Here is a 15,670-nt window from a genome sequence, read left to right as displayed (position 1 = left end):
AGATAGAGGATTTATGCTCATGATAGATCTCTGATTTTATCAATTTGGATTGACGACTTTTTAATGACATTAATATTCACTTAGCTATGTTTGTTCATTTCAACCATACGGGCTTTCATTGCTACATTGCCCTTATTTCATTATTATATTATCCTTATAAAACCTTTTAACAGTGGTAGATCCCGCAACAACAATATTTGTTGGGTGCACGAATCGGCCGTGTCGATCGGTGCAATACCTCGACCACACAAAAGACAGGCGTGAAGTGGAAGCAATTCCGCGTTTCGTCTGATGAGTTTGTTACCGGAGGTCCAATTTTAGTCCTCTTTCACTTCCCATCCTTTCTTAATAGGAAAGGACGGGAAGGGGAAGTGGATTTGGCGGAAGAGGGGACGCATAGGAAGGAGAAATATCCTCTTTCTGTGCGTCCCCTTCTCCGTTGAATAAAGGTAGGCAACGCATCTGCATTTGCGGATGTCTATGGGCAACGGTCGCCTCGCTATTGTGGCGAATCCAGGTGGCCGTTTGCTCGTTAGCCACCTTATGATATAAAAAAAACCTTTGTCGAACTTTTTCGAATAGAAAAGACCTCAGATAAAGAACCTCAGTTATATACTCTGTCCTAGGAAAAGAACGACAAGGAACTCTATGACCTTTATATTCTTTAACAAAGATGGTATTTGACTTTGACAGTCACAGATTTTTACTCTATGATACATTGAGGTGGTCGATTTTATTTTTAATAACTGTAGTTGTGGTTTGTGGAAAGTAAGAATAAAATATAATAATCCCTTATTTCATTATAACATAAAAATGTCTTCAATTACTCAGATATGTCGTCTGAGTAATTACGTGGTAGGAAGCTATAAAACTGTTTTACACACAAGGTAAGTTATAGGTTATGGACGCTTATTTGTTGTTATTGATGATAAACTTTTTTGTTTCATTATGTGTTAAAACTTTAAATGCGATTTATGTGTTTTACTTCTTTTACACCTCCTCTGTAAATCAGAAATCAATTAAGAAATTTGAGATTTGTTAATTGATTTCATGTAAAGCATTTAACTTTATTTATTTTAGTCATTGCATTTTACAGGACGAACTGGTTAAACAGTATACAAGTATGTACTTACACTAAGAAATCAGCTGAAGAGAAATTGGGTATAGAAAAACCTAAGAGGCCGTTAACACCTTTTTTTAAATTTATGGCCCAAATGAGGCCAGCACTGTTAGCTAAAAATCCTGGCATCACATCTAAAGAGTCTATTGCATGGATGTCGAAACACTGGCAACAACTTGATAGTGAGGTGTAAATTATTTCTCTATTTTAATTATGTTTCCATAGTGCTGCACATTATCTGATCACCGACCAGGGAAAAGAGAGGCAACTAACATACTAAAGAAGTTACTACACACTGATTTATCAACACATATAACAATAAATAAACAAGATTTTTGAATTGAAATAATTCTTTGTTTTTTTTGTACAATTTTCAGACAAAAGCGCAAATGGTAAAAGAATATGAAAAAGATCAGGAGGATTATAAAAAGATAAAGGAATTATATGAAGCATCATTGACGGAGCAACAAAAGGAAGATATAAAGAGACTTAAAGCAGAAATGACTGTAGCCAAGGAGAAAAGAAAACTAAAAGCTGTAAGTTTTTAATATGTAAAAAAAAATTTCAATACTATAAATATTTTTATGGTGAAATTAGTTAAAAGAAATGCTTGTGTAGAGGTATGTATGAGGAAAACACAAAAGGAATGCCAAGACCTTGCCAAATCTCTATTTGTCTATTTACCGAAATTCAACTCTTCCCCTTTGGGTCACACATTTAATAGTATACAAAGTAAAATGTATCTGTGCCTTTCTTACAGGAATTAAAAGAAATGGGAAAACCAAAGAAACCAATGTCTTCCTACTTTCTTTTCACACAAACAAAAAAAGATCTCCTCCAAGGTAATAATATGAAAGAGTACCAAGAACAGATGAAAAAGGATTGGTTAAAGTTGTCTGAAAGTGAAAGAGTAAAGTATGAAAAACAAGCTCAACTGCTAATGGATAAATACAAGTAAGTTAGTGTTAATTAAGATCCCTTACATCAGGGATCCCTAAACTATTTTGAATAAGTGACCCCCTTTTCCAAAATGAACCGTTTCCACAGACCCCTATGGTCAAATTATCTACTTTTAAGATCAAAAATTGATATTATTATTAATTTTCATTCTGACTTAGGTCAATAGAAGAAGACAGTGAGAATTAGCAATGCTTTAAGTTCAATATCGACCACTTTGGGAATCCCTGCATTACATTAACACAAAATAAAGTTATAACATACCTATTCTCTTGAATTAGCTAGTTTTAGGAAATGTAGATAGCATGATTCCAAATTACAATTATTTTTTTATTTTTAAATTTAACAGTTGTAGATGCAACACCAATATTTGTTGGGTGCATGAATGTGCAGGATCGTCCGGTGAAAAACCAATTTAATTATTAATTTTAATAAACAAAGCAATTTAAAAATTCCTAAATTCAGTATTGCTTTTATATTTATAATATAGTTTGATGTGGCTGATGTTCAGAGAACATTGTTGTGTTTAATTTTTACTGTTTAATTGAACCAAATAATATATTTACTACAGAAAAGATCTAGAAGCTTGGGAAATGAAAATGGTTGCAATTGGACGTACAGATTTAGTACGTCAGAAGCCAACACGGCAACCAAGGAAGTCGAAAGCTGTAAAGGGACAATAGGAATTCGGGTGCTCTGACGAATTTATTGACTTCAAAGAAATTGATAAAGAAAATGTTGATTTTAAAAGCATCAAGAAACAAACCAATAGTGAAACACAAGGTTTGACACAAAGTGAGGTGTCAAATGATTTTTATAACCAAACGCATAGTCCTTCCAAACCAGAAAAATTGATCAAAAATCAACAATTGAAACAGAATTATGTTTCAGATAATAAACAAATACATAGTATAAATAAAGAATCAAACAGTATTACAGATCTTAAGCCAAATGAATCCTTAGATCGTCAGAGCACGGGTGACACAAAAACTGAACAACGTCTGGAAACTAAACGAAGTAAGAACATGATAGATAGCATTAAGAGTTTCTTTAAGTTTTAATTTTTTTTTGCTTAATGTATTGTAGCTACCTCTTTATTTCTGTAAATGATCATTAATATCATCTGTTAATAAAAAATCATTTTTAGAATGACATTCATTTATTTGTTTGTTTTATTTTTATGAGATCTATTTTGATTTAGAAATATTTTATTACTAGTTTAATTGTGGATTCACTATATTATCAGTAATCTTTATATGGAACTGTCACCCGCAACTCCTTCAGCGCGGAATTAAAAAAAACTTAAGTAGTGGCGATTTCTTGTGTCGGAGACCAAGACCCACTTTGGGTCGCTGCGCCAGCGGAGTAAGTAATAAATAGCCTAAGTGTTTTTACAGACTATGTTCTACATCTGTGCCAATTTTCAACAAGATCTGTTGAGCCTTACCGAAGATACTTTCTAACAAACATCCATTCACATTTATAATATTAGTAAGATTTTCGTAGCTTAGAATGTAATAATTTTGATCCCATTAAATTAAACAGACACAGTAATACTGAAACTTCAGAGAGAATAATAGCTCAACAAATGCTATACCAAAATGATTAACATTAAGGAACATGGTTGCTATTGCATAAGATGAATAAGATTATGTAGTTCAGAAATTACTATATAACTAGGCCCAGTTTGCAAGTTACATAAGTTAAAAATATAGTATGTAATAATCACAGGTGGGCACAGTTAATCGAAAAGTTAACTTCGTTAATCGTTAATTCGTTAATTAAAAAATTAACTTCGTTAATCGTTAAAGCGTTAAATTCTCGAAAATTTAACGCAAGTTAAAGTTAATCGTTAACAGTTAACCATACCAAAATTATACATACTAATTTTACACTTAGGTATGTGGCGACACTTGTTCAAAATAGTAATTTGACTAATACATTCTATAACACATTAGTATTAGAGACAAGTATGAATGCATTATAGTATATTTCATTACGAGTGCTGAAAGCCTGTCATTGCAAAGAGTCCCGACAAATGTCTAACCGAGCCGAGGCGCAGCCGAAGGGGAGGGTTGACAGTTGGAACAAGTTGTAATGACAGTTCCGCACGTGTACTAAACAACTTAACAACATTTTTAATACAGTTGCGAAAAAATTAAGCAATTTAATAGAATAATAAAAACACAATAAACTCAACTAACTAAAATGTTTGAAAAATGGCGCCAACCGTAAAAGAATACAAACAGATTTTTTTGTTTTCTTCACTCATTCTGGGTAGGCAAAGTGAACTATGCCTTAACGGCCAAGTCTTCAGTAGATTATTTTTATTGATATGAAATAAAAATGAAATTTAATGAGATGAAATAAAATGAAACCTAACCTAATTCATTGAATCAAATCATTCAATCTGATATTGCAACAAATTAGGAGCTTCTTTTTAGAAATATTTGCATGAATCATAGAAACTTCAATGATTTTTTTTGTAAAAATCGTGGTTAGTTTTTTTTCTTTTTAAAAGACATTATTTTGACAGTTGGGAAAGAGAACGGACGAGTTTGGAAAAGATAAAGAAAAAGCACGAGTAAAAAAGTATTTTAATACAGTTGCTCAAAGAGTGGCGTATTGCAGGGACGAAGAGCGTTCGGAATGTGGGCTATTACATACTCTTGCTTTTATATACTCGTAATGAAATATACTATTTCGAACCTTCTTTAATTTTGTCCTGTTGTTCACGTCTTTCCCGGACGCTCTGATGCATCACACTTGCACGCGAACTTTACATATATCAATTATCAACTCGTTCGTTCACCATTCGAGTCGCCGACAGTCGCCCAACATAGCTGAACTTACGAGCGTGGCGTGGCACGTAATTTTAACAAAATGACACGTCTCCAAGTTACTAATTTAACGATTAACGGACTTTTATTAACGGAAGTTGAGTTTAACGGAAGTTAACAAAAGCGTTAACACTTTTTGAAGTTAACTTAAAAGTTAATCCGTTAAGCAAAATGTTAACTTCGTTAATTAACGATTAACGGATTAACGAGTTAATGCCCAGCTCTGGTAATAATCTTATAACATTTCTAAACTACTTGTATTTCAGAAACCAAGTTGTATGGATAACACCAATAAAACAAAAGGATTTTTTTTTACAACAATTTTTATTAGAATATTTTATTAAAAAATATAATTGAAATGAAATCTTTTTTGTTTCATTAATTTTCATATTGCCTTTACACAAATAAGTGATGCTGTCATCATGTAAGAGTTTACAAAAATGGTTGGATTCCATCACATATTTAACAATTTAATTAGAAAATTAATTTATAGTTAAAGTAAGAGATTTTAGAGATATTAACATCTTTGGTACATATTTACCGAGTTATATGCTTTGCGAAATTCATTACATACAGAAACAACGATTTATATGATAAAAGCTGATTTTTACAGCCATTGTTTATATTAAAAAACAAGTACAAACACCTTAGAATACATTTATTAGTAATTCTTATAATTTTTACCACATAATGGACTTTTATTTTGTATTGTCCTAATTTCAAGTGAAAGTTTATAACTATAAATGGAGAGCTCTGACATTTTAAACAATGATGTTATTAGCAAAAGTAAACTAAACCATTATGCCTCGTTACGCCCACTGCCGGGCATAGGCCGCCCCTACTACATCCAGGATACTCCCGCAACCTTTGACCAGATCATCGGTCCATCTTTCGGGAGGCCTATTGTTATTGAATTAAATAAATTAGGAATGGACAAGTTTCTTAAATTAGTCTAGTGTGATTGACACATTCCAAATATAATCAAAATCTATAAAACTTAATAATTGAGAATTATTGGAATAAGAAATCTAAAAGAGACACCCAATAGTAAGGTTGCAGAACGAAAAATGTAACAATTGTCAGAGCTCATTTTACAAAAGTTAATTGTTTAAATGTATACAAATTTATTTTAACCTGACCTGACCTCCAAGGTCAATAGGCAATACATAATATACAGTTCAAACACCGAAAGCTATGGTATACAATATTAATACAAGGGTTAAATACATTCCATTTTACTATACTTTTGCATGAAATCTCCAGGCAAGTTGGTGGCATTGAATGTGTTAATACAGCTGTTAAAAATATCAAGCATGTCATCAATAATCAAGTATATTATCAGATTAGTATTAAAAAGTACATATAAAAAATATACAGCAGTTGATATAACTGTGCATTAAATATTAAATGCAATATAGAATAAGAGCCGAGGCTTGCATAGGCTTAGATTTATTACATTACTAGCCATAATTAATTTTATTTTCAATATACAATCTAAAAATATAACAAAAACATATGAAATCTTGTTATAATTTTATCATAAAGAACTGGCACATAAAGTGAATTAATGTTGTCTATCAAAAAACAATTGAATTTTAGCAAATTAATTTAAAACATCAATATATCAAACTAACTATCCTCATTTAACACTCCAATGATCTCAATGTACAGAATCATTCCAGCTATCAAACTACAGGAAGTCGTAATGAATTAGAGACAAACACAGCATCAATTACAGTCTCTGAATACAGTTAAACCTGAATAAGTGAGAACAGAATAAGCTAGAAACCTCTACAAGCAAGTGTCACTATCCAGTTCTGATGCAAAACAACCATACTAAGAAACTTAGGTTAAAATGTAAACTTAAGTGAGAAAAAATTTGTAGACTCCCCTATCCAGGTTTGACTGATTTAACATATTAATAATAGAGGAAGTTTATCTGAATACAATTTGACTTTATTTAACATACACTATAGTAATAACCGGTTCCCTGTTCAACAAAAATTGAATCCACTATATTAAAACTAAAATGGCAATGTGACTACAGTAAACACTCCTGTCACAAATTCTCTCTTCAAAGGCACAAGCCATCATAATTACTGTTCCAAACCATCCCTAGTGCCCCAAAACATAAACAAAAAAGAGCTGTTTGTAAAATGGATCTCTTCCTGATATTAAATTTGATATTACACTGTACACTATGTGGTTACATCTATTAACATGGTGTGAAGTGATTGTACACATATAGTTGTAAACAAAAACACACAAACATCTCTTGAAATTACCATAAACAATTGCATTACATTTAATATCACTTTTACATTCTGTGCTGAAATTCCTTGCATTTGTAAAAGAGTGTTAGCAATGCTGGAATTACTTTCCTTGGGAAAAAAGAATAACTTAGTGACAACATATAAGGCTAATGGTAGAAAATAATATGACTGTTCTACTTTGAAAATAGACAGTCCATCAAGTATTTGTATGACTAATGATAATAGAACTATGTCATATTTATTATCGACTAGTTTACCGATTAAGGATGAGTCTTGTGATGGTGAATGTTCGGGTGTTGGTGGTAGAAAAGATGTCAAGTCATTGAGTACATCTGCATTTTCACTTGTAAATGTCTCCAAATTACGAACTGCCACTCCATTATTTGCATAACACGTATTAACTGTATTAACCTCTGTTATAAGGGGTACGTCAACATTTTGATCAGGCATAGGAGTTCGAAGAGAATCTGTAATGGAACAAAACTATTTTAATACAGTCTTTAAGTATGAATAGTAAGACAATTTTACAAAGATGTACCTTTGCAACAATCATCATTAATTTTTCCTGATATAAGCTGCAATCTATTGTGAGAATTTTCTAAAATTCTTTTTCTGCGTGCCTCACGACGTGCTGCTGCTGCATCAGCCATGTTTGATAACCTGTCAATGTCAAATGTCAATTCAATTGTCAAATGTGTGACAAATCAGTGTTGCAAAGAACATATAAAAGATGGTGAGTAATGTTGCCTGTACCATAAAGGGCAATTACAGAACGAGAAAACTTGTAGAGAGTTTTCTCTACAAGTTTAATTTTTGTTAGCGGATTGGCTGACAAAATATCGTGGTCATGCTTCAGTATATAGACAGCTGCAATACAATTATTGTACACTGTTCCGCTTGCTTAAAGTTTAAACCCACCGATTCCATCAAAATAGTATTTTGCTTTTCATCATTGAGTATAAAACTCCTCTATGATTTTTTTATCTTGATTAACCGGAAGTCCCATTGTATTGTATTGTCTGTTGGACGGTAACGCCGAGAAAAGGTTGTTGTTTGGCGCCTTTACGGGGCCGGTTAGATATTGTAAATTATTAGGCATTTATTTAAAGGCGAACAAAAGTTCGCTATTAGTATAAAATGGGTGACAAAGGCGATGGAGGTAAAATAATAATTCATTTTGCTTGTATTTTTAAAATAAGTGATCCATTTCAGTGACAGCTTACCTTTTGTTTTTTGGTTAACAGTACAACAGCGTTATATTGTCATTTTTTATGATTATAGAAACGTTCGATGACGCGGTTGAAGAGAGAGTTATAAACGAAGAATATAAAATATGGAAAAAGAATACACCTTTCTTATACGACCTGGTGATGACCCATGCTCTGGAATGGCCCTCGCTTACTGCTCAATGGCTCCCAGACGTCACCAGGCCAGAAGGAAAAGACTATTCAGTACACAGGTAAAGCAGCAATTAAACACTTCATTTAATTTCAAATTCATTTTTTTTCAGTGTCAATTCTTTTTGAATACTGGACGTTTATTTTGCATTACGTTTATCACGTATTGAAAAGTCGAATTAAATTAATGTTATTTCATTACTTGCCAAATGAGACTAGAACAGCTATATACATGAACAACTACAAAGTAACTGTGCCTGTATGTGCAGAATTCTTGTTTTGTTTGTAGAAACCTATAGTAGACAAATAGTATCTTTAATGTTTGTTGAGACATAAAGCATTATTTATTTTTATTATATTACATATTTAATTTTTAGATTGATTCTGGGCACACATACATCAGATGAGCAGAATCATCTGCTAATTGCTAGCGTTCAGCTTCCAAATGAAGATGCACAATTTGATGCAAGTCATTATGATAATGACAAAGGAGGTAAGAACATGTTTTCATAAAAAAAGTAATATTGTATATCAATTAGTGATGCAACGGAAGTGTCTTACCGGAACCAGAAACGGAAACAGATGTCAAAAATAAATTTTAGCAGAAACGGAAACGGAAACGGAAGCGGAAACAGAAGTGTAAATAATAAAAAAAAAACATATTTACAAATATTTTTTATAATTATGTACATTTATCCGACGTTCCTACGGTGAAGGAAAACATAGTGATGCTGCCTGCACATATCTGAGAAAAAATTTAATGATATGTGTGAAGTCAACCCGCTCTGGGCCAGCGTGGTTAACTATGGCCTAGTTACCTCTAATTTGGGGTAGGCTCCGAGCCCCTCAGTGGGAATGTATAGTGAGCTGATGATAATAACGATGATGATATATTACATGGTTATCACTTATTCAAAAGTACATTTAATAACTCGTAAGTATGAAATAGTCATATTTTGCCAGTTGTCAAATTTTATATGGACAACAACTAGACAGCTTACTCCAGCAAGAGAAACTGATTGTTTCAAACAGCAGCAGAAAATATTACGCGCTTAAATTCACGAAAAAGTACGTAAACAAACAAATGCGACAAGTGCCGAAAGGCCGTGCACGGACTGCGCGTCTCGCGCCGCGCATTTGGATCTCTTAGCCGTCGTAAAGTTCCGTTTTATCTCCGTTATAAAAGTTGCGGAAACAGAAGCAGAAACGGATGTTGAAAAGCACGCGGAACTTCCGCACTAGCGGAAACGGAAACAGACATCCGTTGCATCACTAATATCAATTAATAAACCACTTTCTTTATGTCTTACATTCTGAGTTTTTCCAAATTCTATGTTCATATCAGTCATTACTCGTATATTTCTTGTACATATTTGGTTTCTGCACTTCTACCTACACTAAAAGACTTCTTTATTAATCAGCTGTCTTAAATTAAAAAAAAATTGTGTTCAAGAAATGAGTATAATATTTTTGTAAACATTTTAGAATTTGGTGGTTTCGGTTCTGTGTCGGGTAAAATAGACATAGAGATCAAAATCAACCATGAAGGTGAGGTAAACAGGGCTCGCTACATGCCTCAGAACCCCTGTGTCATTGCGACTAAGACACCATCCTCTGATGTCCTTGTGTTTGACTACACAAAGCATCCTTCAAAGCCAGAGCCTTCAGGAGAGTGTCATCCTGACCTCAGGTAAGGTTATAAAATCAAACACACTTCATTTACACATCATGTATTATAGGTACTGGGCTTTGTTTACTATGACACCACTACTCATTTATATTGTATGTAGTTGGTAAATGGACTATATCCAGCTGGGCTGAAGAATCCCAACAACCTTTCAATTGATTTGTCTTAGTCTTCAGTTATGTTTCCAAAACAAGATCTAGGATTCTCCACAAAGTTAACAAACATTAAGTCAGTCAGTAAATATGCCCTTTCTATAACTAGTATTCACCCGCAACTAGGTCCACGCTGAATTAAAAAAAACTTAATAAGTGGCCTATGTCTTCTTCCAGACTATGATCTACATCTATGCCAAATTTCATCAAGATCCGTTGAGCCATTTCGGAGATACCTTCAAACAAACATGCATCCATCCATCTAAACATTTGCATTTATAATATTAGTAAGATTTATTTAAATTAATTTATTCTATTTTAGATTGCGAGGACACCAAAAAGAAGGCTATGGTTTATCATGGAACCCTAATCTGAATGGATATCTACTGTCTGCAAGGTATGCATTTTTTAATTCAAATTTTTTAACTTGATATAGCAATGAGCAGTAGTTTTCAAATGTTCATCAAAAATTGTCAAATTTTGTACATATGATGTATTTACATTGTGGATAATAAAATGGGTAACTTTTTGTTGGAATTGATTGGAATAAGCCGGCGTCAGATTTTCCGTCCAAGTACGACATCGGGGCCTTCAAGAGTAGAGTGAATAAGCATTTACACAGCTAGTGCGTACCATCTTTAGACCACATCATCACTTCATCGGGATCTTGGTCAAACGCTAGCTTTTTAAATATGTAAAAAATAAAAATAAATGCGACAGCTACTTTTTATTTTAGCGATGACCACACAATTTGTCTGTGGGACATCAACGCGACTCCCAAAGAGGGCCGTGTTATTGAGGCCAAGTCTGTGTTCACGGGGCACACAGCTGTAGTCGAGGATGTCGCCTGGCACCTGCTGCATGAGTCACTGTTTGGTTCTGTGGCTGATGATCAGAAACTAATGATCTGGGATACCAGGTACTTTATTTTTGAAGTTGCCATATATAAAAATGTTTTTATTTTTTTATATTAACTATATGTGTTTGTTAATGTTCAATTGCTTAATGATTCCATCTTATTAGCAATTGTAATTCATGTAATGTATTTTCCAAGTCTCAAAATTTTGATAGTAGAGAAATACAGATTTTTTATACACCAAATATTTTTTAGATCTCCTTTAATAGATCGACTTGTCTAATTTTTTTTTTTCTTAAATAGTTATTAAAAGAAAGAATGATTACAGCTGATCCTCCATTCTAATTTAATTTCGTAATTAAAACCTTTTTGAATGAGCAGATGTAACAACACGTCGAAGCCGTCGCACACTGTGGACGCTCACACGGCTGAAGTGAACTGCCTCAGCTTCAACCCTTACTCCGAGTTCATATTGGCCACAGGCAGCGCTGACAAAACGGTAAACAAAAAAAGATATTCAATGATCTTACTTCTTACTTATAAATGTAAATACGGATAAAAAGATGGATGGATGTTGTCTCCAGAACAACACCATAGATCTAACTGAAATTTGACATAGATGTAGAACATAACAGAAAAACACATAGGCAGTAATTACAGGCAATAGTTAGTTGTTAAATTAAATTGAATAAATATTCCATTAACATTTCCTTGATTAAATATAATTGAATCGGTCATTTCAAAAACCTCATAAGTCACAAAATTATAATTTTTCAGAAATCAATAAAAACTGTTTCATACACAAACAAATGAGTTTTGAAGAGCTTCTTTATGGTTAATTTAGTATTCGAGGGGTAAAAAATTAAAATAGCGTATAATCTTTTCGCTTTATTAATAGAAATAATGAAAAAAACCTGATAAACAGTTCTTGACTTATGTTGTTTTAGCGAGAAATAGGTTTAGTGGTATATAATTTAACCAAAAAAATTGTAGTAATCATATTTTTTATTGCTTGTAATTAAGAATTACACTTAAAAATAATCTTATTAATATTTCACATGTATTAATTTGTCATGTTTTAATATCTTTATGGTACATAGTCATATTCTCCATCATTCTCATCTGGACTAAAAATGTTGTTATAAAATGGCATATGCTCTTCCGGAATGCTATCTTGAACTAGTTTTAAATCGTCTATTTTATTTTTATTGATGGGCACTTTCAAATTATAGGCTTTCGTTGATGGAAGTGAAACAGAAGTTGTTATTTTCTTCAATAATGAGAATGAATGTTCAATCAATCGGTATTATTAAAAGAGGAAGGAATGTTTTGACTTAAGTTGTTTTCACCCAGAATACACATCTACCTTTGAAAAACCATTTTCTGTAAAAAAAGCATGTTGGAAAAAATGTTGACTTAAGTGGTTTTTGAAATGACCGATTCAATTAATTATTTATTTAAAAATTATAAACATAGTTTTCGATGTCATTTATGTTATGTGCAGGTGGCGCTGTGGGACTTACGCAATTTGAAACTGAAGCTGCATTCGTTCGAGTCTCATAAGGACGAGATCTTCCAAGTACAGTGGTCACCGCACAACGAGACCATACTTGCCAGCAGCGGCACTGACAGAAGGTAACATATTGTTGATACCAAACGCTACCTAAATGTTAGTAAAAGGAAGACAGGAAACTCTTTGTAGATTATTTATTGACTCTTTTTACTATTATAAATTATACAAAAAATTACTAAAAATTAATTTACATAGCAAGGATGGCCTTATCGCTGTAAGTGTCATGGTGCCTGCTGTGTACAACCAGTCTCGTCTCATTTAAAAATAGATTAAAATTATGGCTTGTCCAGAAAGATCTGTACAACTATGAAGAATATCTTTCCAAAAAATATATATATATGTATATAAATTGTGTGCTCATTTTAATGAAATTTGTGTAAACAATTTCTTGGTTTACATTAAGATTTTGTTAATATAAAATAGGTTTTATAATTTTTACTTTTATGTATATAGATATAAATATAGACTTAATGTACAGTTCTTTTTGCAAATATCTTTGATCTTGTGTAAGTCGCTAGTTGGATATTCAATTCATTTTGAATCTTGGATTATGTCTAAAAATTAATATATTATGTCCTTTTTCGCTTAATTATAAACATATTTCAGATTGCACGTGTGGGACTTGTCAAAGATAGGTGAGGAGCAGACGGCGGAGGATGCTGAAGATGGCCCTCCAGAACTGCTCTTCATCCATGGAGGACACACCGCTAAGATATCAGACTTCTCCTGGAATCCTAACGAGCCCTGGGTTATTTGCTCCGTCTCAGAGGACAATATTATGCAGGTAATGTGTTACAAAGTGTTTAGTATATGATTTATACTAGCTGTCGCCCGCGACTCCGACCGCGCGCAGTTAAAAAAAAAACTAAATGGGGGGGGTTATGAAAAATAGATGTTGGCCGATTCTCAGACCTACTGAATATGCTCACAAAATTTCATGAGAATCGGTCAAGCCGTTTCGGAGAAGTTCAAGTTCGAACCTCGTGACACGAGAATTTTATATATTAGATGTTACAAATAGTTATTTTTGATTATATTTAAAGGATCAATATTGGTTCTTGTCAGATTTTCAAACTATTCACGCTAGTAAATCTTAATTTTAGTTTTTTTTAATGATTAACGACAAGTTAGATAATACCATACTGTTAGTGAATTAAAAATTATATTTATTTGTATTGATTGAAACTAAACAAAAAAAGGTGAGCCGTCATGGGACGCCTGGCAGATGTGAAACATCGTATATATATGTATACCTCAGTATAGCGTGGCGACCCGTCGCCACGGTAAGCGTCGCCACGCCAACAATTCGGTTTACAAGTGATCCTATAGATGTTTCACACCAAAAAAAACTTGTGTGTCTTTGGTAATAGCAGGAATGTATAAATTACAATTTTATATGCAGGTGTGGCAAATGGCGGAGAACATTTACAACGATGAGGAACCAGAAACGCCCGCCTCTGAACTGGAGTCGGGCGTCAATGTGAACCACGGCTGAGCACAAACATACACCATTTCATACACAACCTCATACACAGCTCATACACGACCACGACATAGACTGGAGACCATGTCTGTACTTAATATTGTCAGACATAGTTTTTAAACACTTGGTCCTAATCTTGGTTAATATTTTTTTATTATAGTTGAAATAATTGCTGTTTTCTGAAACTGAATAATTTGACATCTTTAATTAAATAAATATTTTAAGGTAATTTATGAAGTCAATGTAACATCAAAAATCCTATAAAAGCGTAGTTTTTATCTCATTTATTACAATCAAGTTCATAAGTTCTGGATTGTCAAACTTTATTGTTGTTAATAATAACTTGGATTTAATTTAAATATAATACATAAAAACTAAAATATGTCTTTAAAAGGTGTCGTTTTAGGCAAGGTTCTGAAGATACTGGCAGCGTACCCCCTTTGAATGGCTAGACTTCTTTGTCCGAGGTATCTGCCAGCTCTTCGGTCTCCTGTGATGTCAACTAACCTTTTTGCTGTTTCCTTAAAAAGCCCAGCACTAACTTATTAGTATAATAACTTATTACCGTATATTTGGGTATAACATATGTAATTAATTTCTTGAAAAGATAACTGCAATTTCTGTTTAATCAGTAACCGGGAAGTGAATCAAATTTAATTTGCAAGATTTTATAACTCAAAGGTGTAATCTCGTAATTTCTGTGTTATTCTTGATTTCTATGAATTTGTATATAAGCGCTTGAATAAGCGCAGTTCTAAATTAAAAACGAAAATAAATTAGCCTATAATATGTTGCGCATTAACAAACTTCCCAAGTCCCGTCAAAAATCTGTTCAGCCGTTCCGGAGATTACCCAGAACATACATCATCATCATCAACCTGCCCTTATCCCTATGGAGGGTCGGCACAGTATGTACTACTTCTCCATACATCTCTATCAGCCGTCATATCTCAATTTACCCCCTTCTTACGTTTATCCTCTTTCACACCCGGAACATACATATTAGACATAAAGACGGGGGACAAGAATAAAAAAAAAAACAGGTTTTTATTGTGAATATTTTTTTCAATATTACATACACTCCAATTTTATTAATGTATGGATCATTATTGGAGAGAAAATTTAAAAATTTATCGATTTTAACTTTTGAATGACATTAGTTTGACATGTTGACGTTAGTGTTGCAATATACAAGGCGAAAGTGGCGCCCCCAAGCCCTTTTATATATTCTTAGACTATATCTTCTATGTAATATTTTTAACTATTTAAACTGAATGATTGGGACCAATGTGTGCGAGGTCGAAATATCACGTGGTTTGAAGATTTATTTGA

The 15,670-nt window shown here is 32.9% G+C and overlaps 3 protein-coding genes across 3 annotated transcripts; 2 read left to right on the top strand and 1 right to left on the bottom strand.

Annotated features, from left to right (window-relative positions):
- Positions 1-729: 729 nt before the first annotated feature.
- LOC106710233 (transcription factor A, mitochondrial) lies at positions 730-2,967 on the top strand. Its single transcript, XM_014502238.2, has 5 exons — positions 730-887; positions 1,097-1,307; positions 1,498-1,656; positions 1,881-2,074; positions 2,649-2,967. Exons 1-5 carry the CDS (start codon positions 814-816, stop codon positions 2,758-2,760), a joined length of 750 nt encoding a protein of 249 aa, XP_014357724.2. The 5' UTR covers positions 730-813; the 3' UTR covers positions 2,761-2,967.
- A 3,477-nt stretch (positions 2,968-6,444) lies between these two features.
- Positions 6,445-7,851, bottom strand: LOC106710238. The gene is made up of 2 exons (XM_014502243.2): positions 7,729-7,851; positions 6,445-7,657 (listed from the first exon to the last, which is right to left on the bottom strand). The coding sequence occupies exons 1-2, from the start codon at positions 7,838-7,840 to the stop codon at positions 7,116-7,118; spliced, it is 654 nt and encodes a 217-aa protein (XP_014357729.2). The 5' UTR covers positions 7,841-7,851; the 3' UTR covers positions 6,445-7,115.
- A 339-nt stretch (positions 7,852-8,190) lies between these two features.
- On the top strand, positions 8,191-14,821 carry LOC106710228 (chromatin assembly factor 1 p55 subunit). The gene is made up of 10 exons (XM_045681171.1): positions 8,191-8,349; positions 8,472-8,649; positions 8,965-9,080; positions 10,073-10,277; positions 10,749-10,823; positions 11,163-11,345; positions 11,664-11,781; positions 12,787-12,917; positions 13,462-13,639; positions 14,258-14,821. The coding sequence occupies exons 1-10, from the start codon at positions 8,328-8,330 to the stop codon at positions 14,348-14,350; spliced, it is 1,299 nt and encodes a 432-aa protein (XP_045537127.1). The 5' UTR covers positions 8,191-8,327; the 3' UTR covers positions 14,351-14,821.
- Positions 14,822-15,670: the final 849 nt, after the last annotated feature.

This window comes from Papilio machaon, chromosome 15, assembly GCF_912999745.1.
Source record: "Papilio machaon chromosome 15, ilPapMach1.1, whole genome shotgun sequence".
Taxonomy (NCBI): Eukaryota; Metazoa; Arthropoda; class Insecta; order Lepidoptera; family Papilionidae; genus Papilio; species Papilio machaon.
The sequence above is the reverse complement of the archived record's forward strand: the minus strand, read 5'-3'. Positions and strand labels throughout refer to the sequence as shown.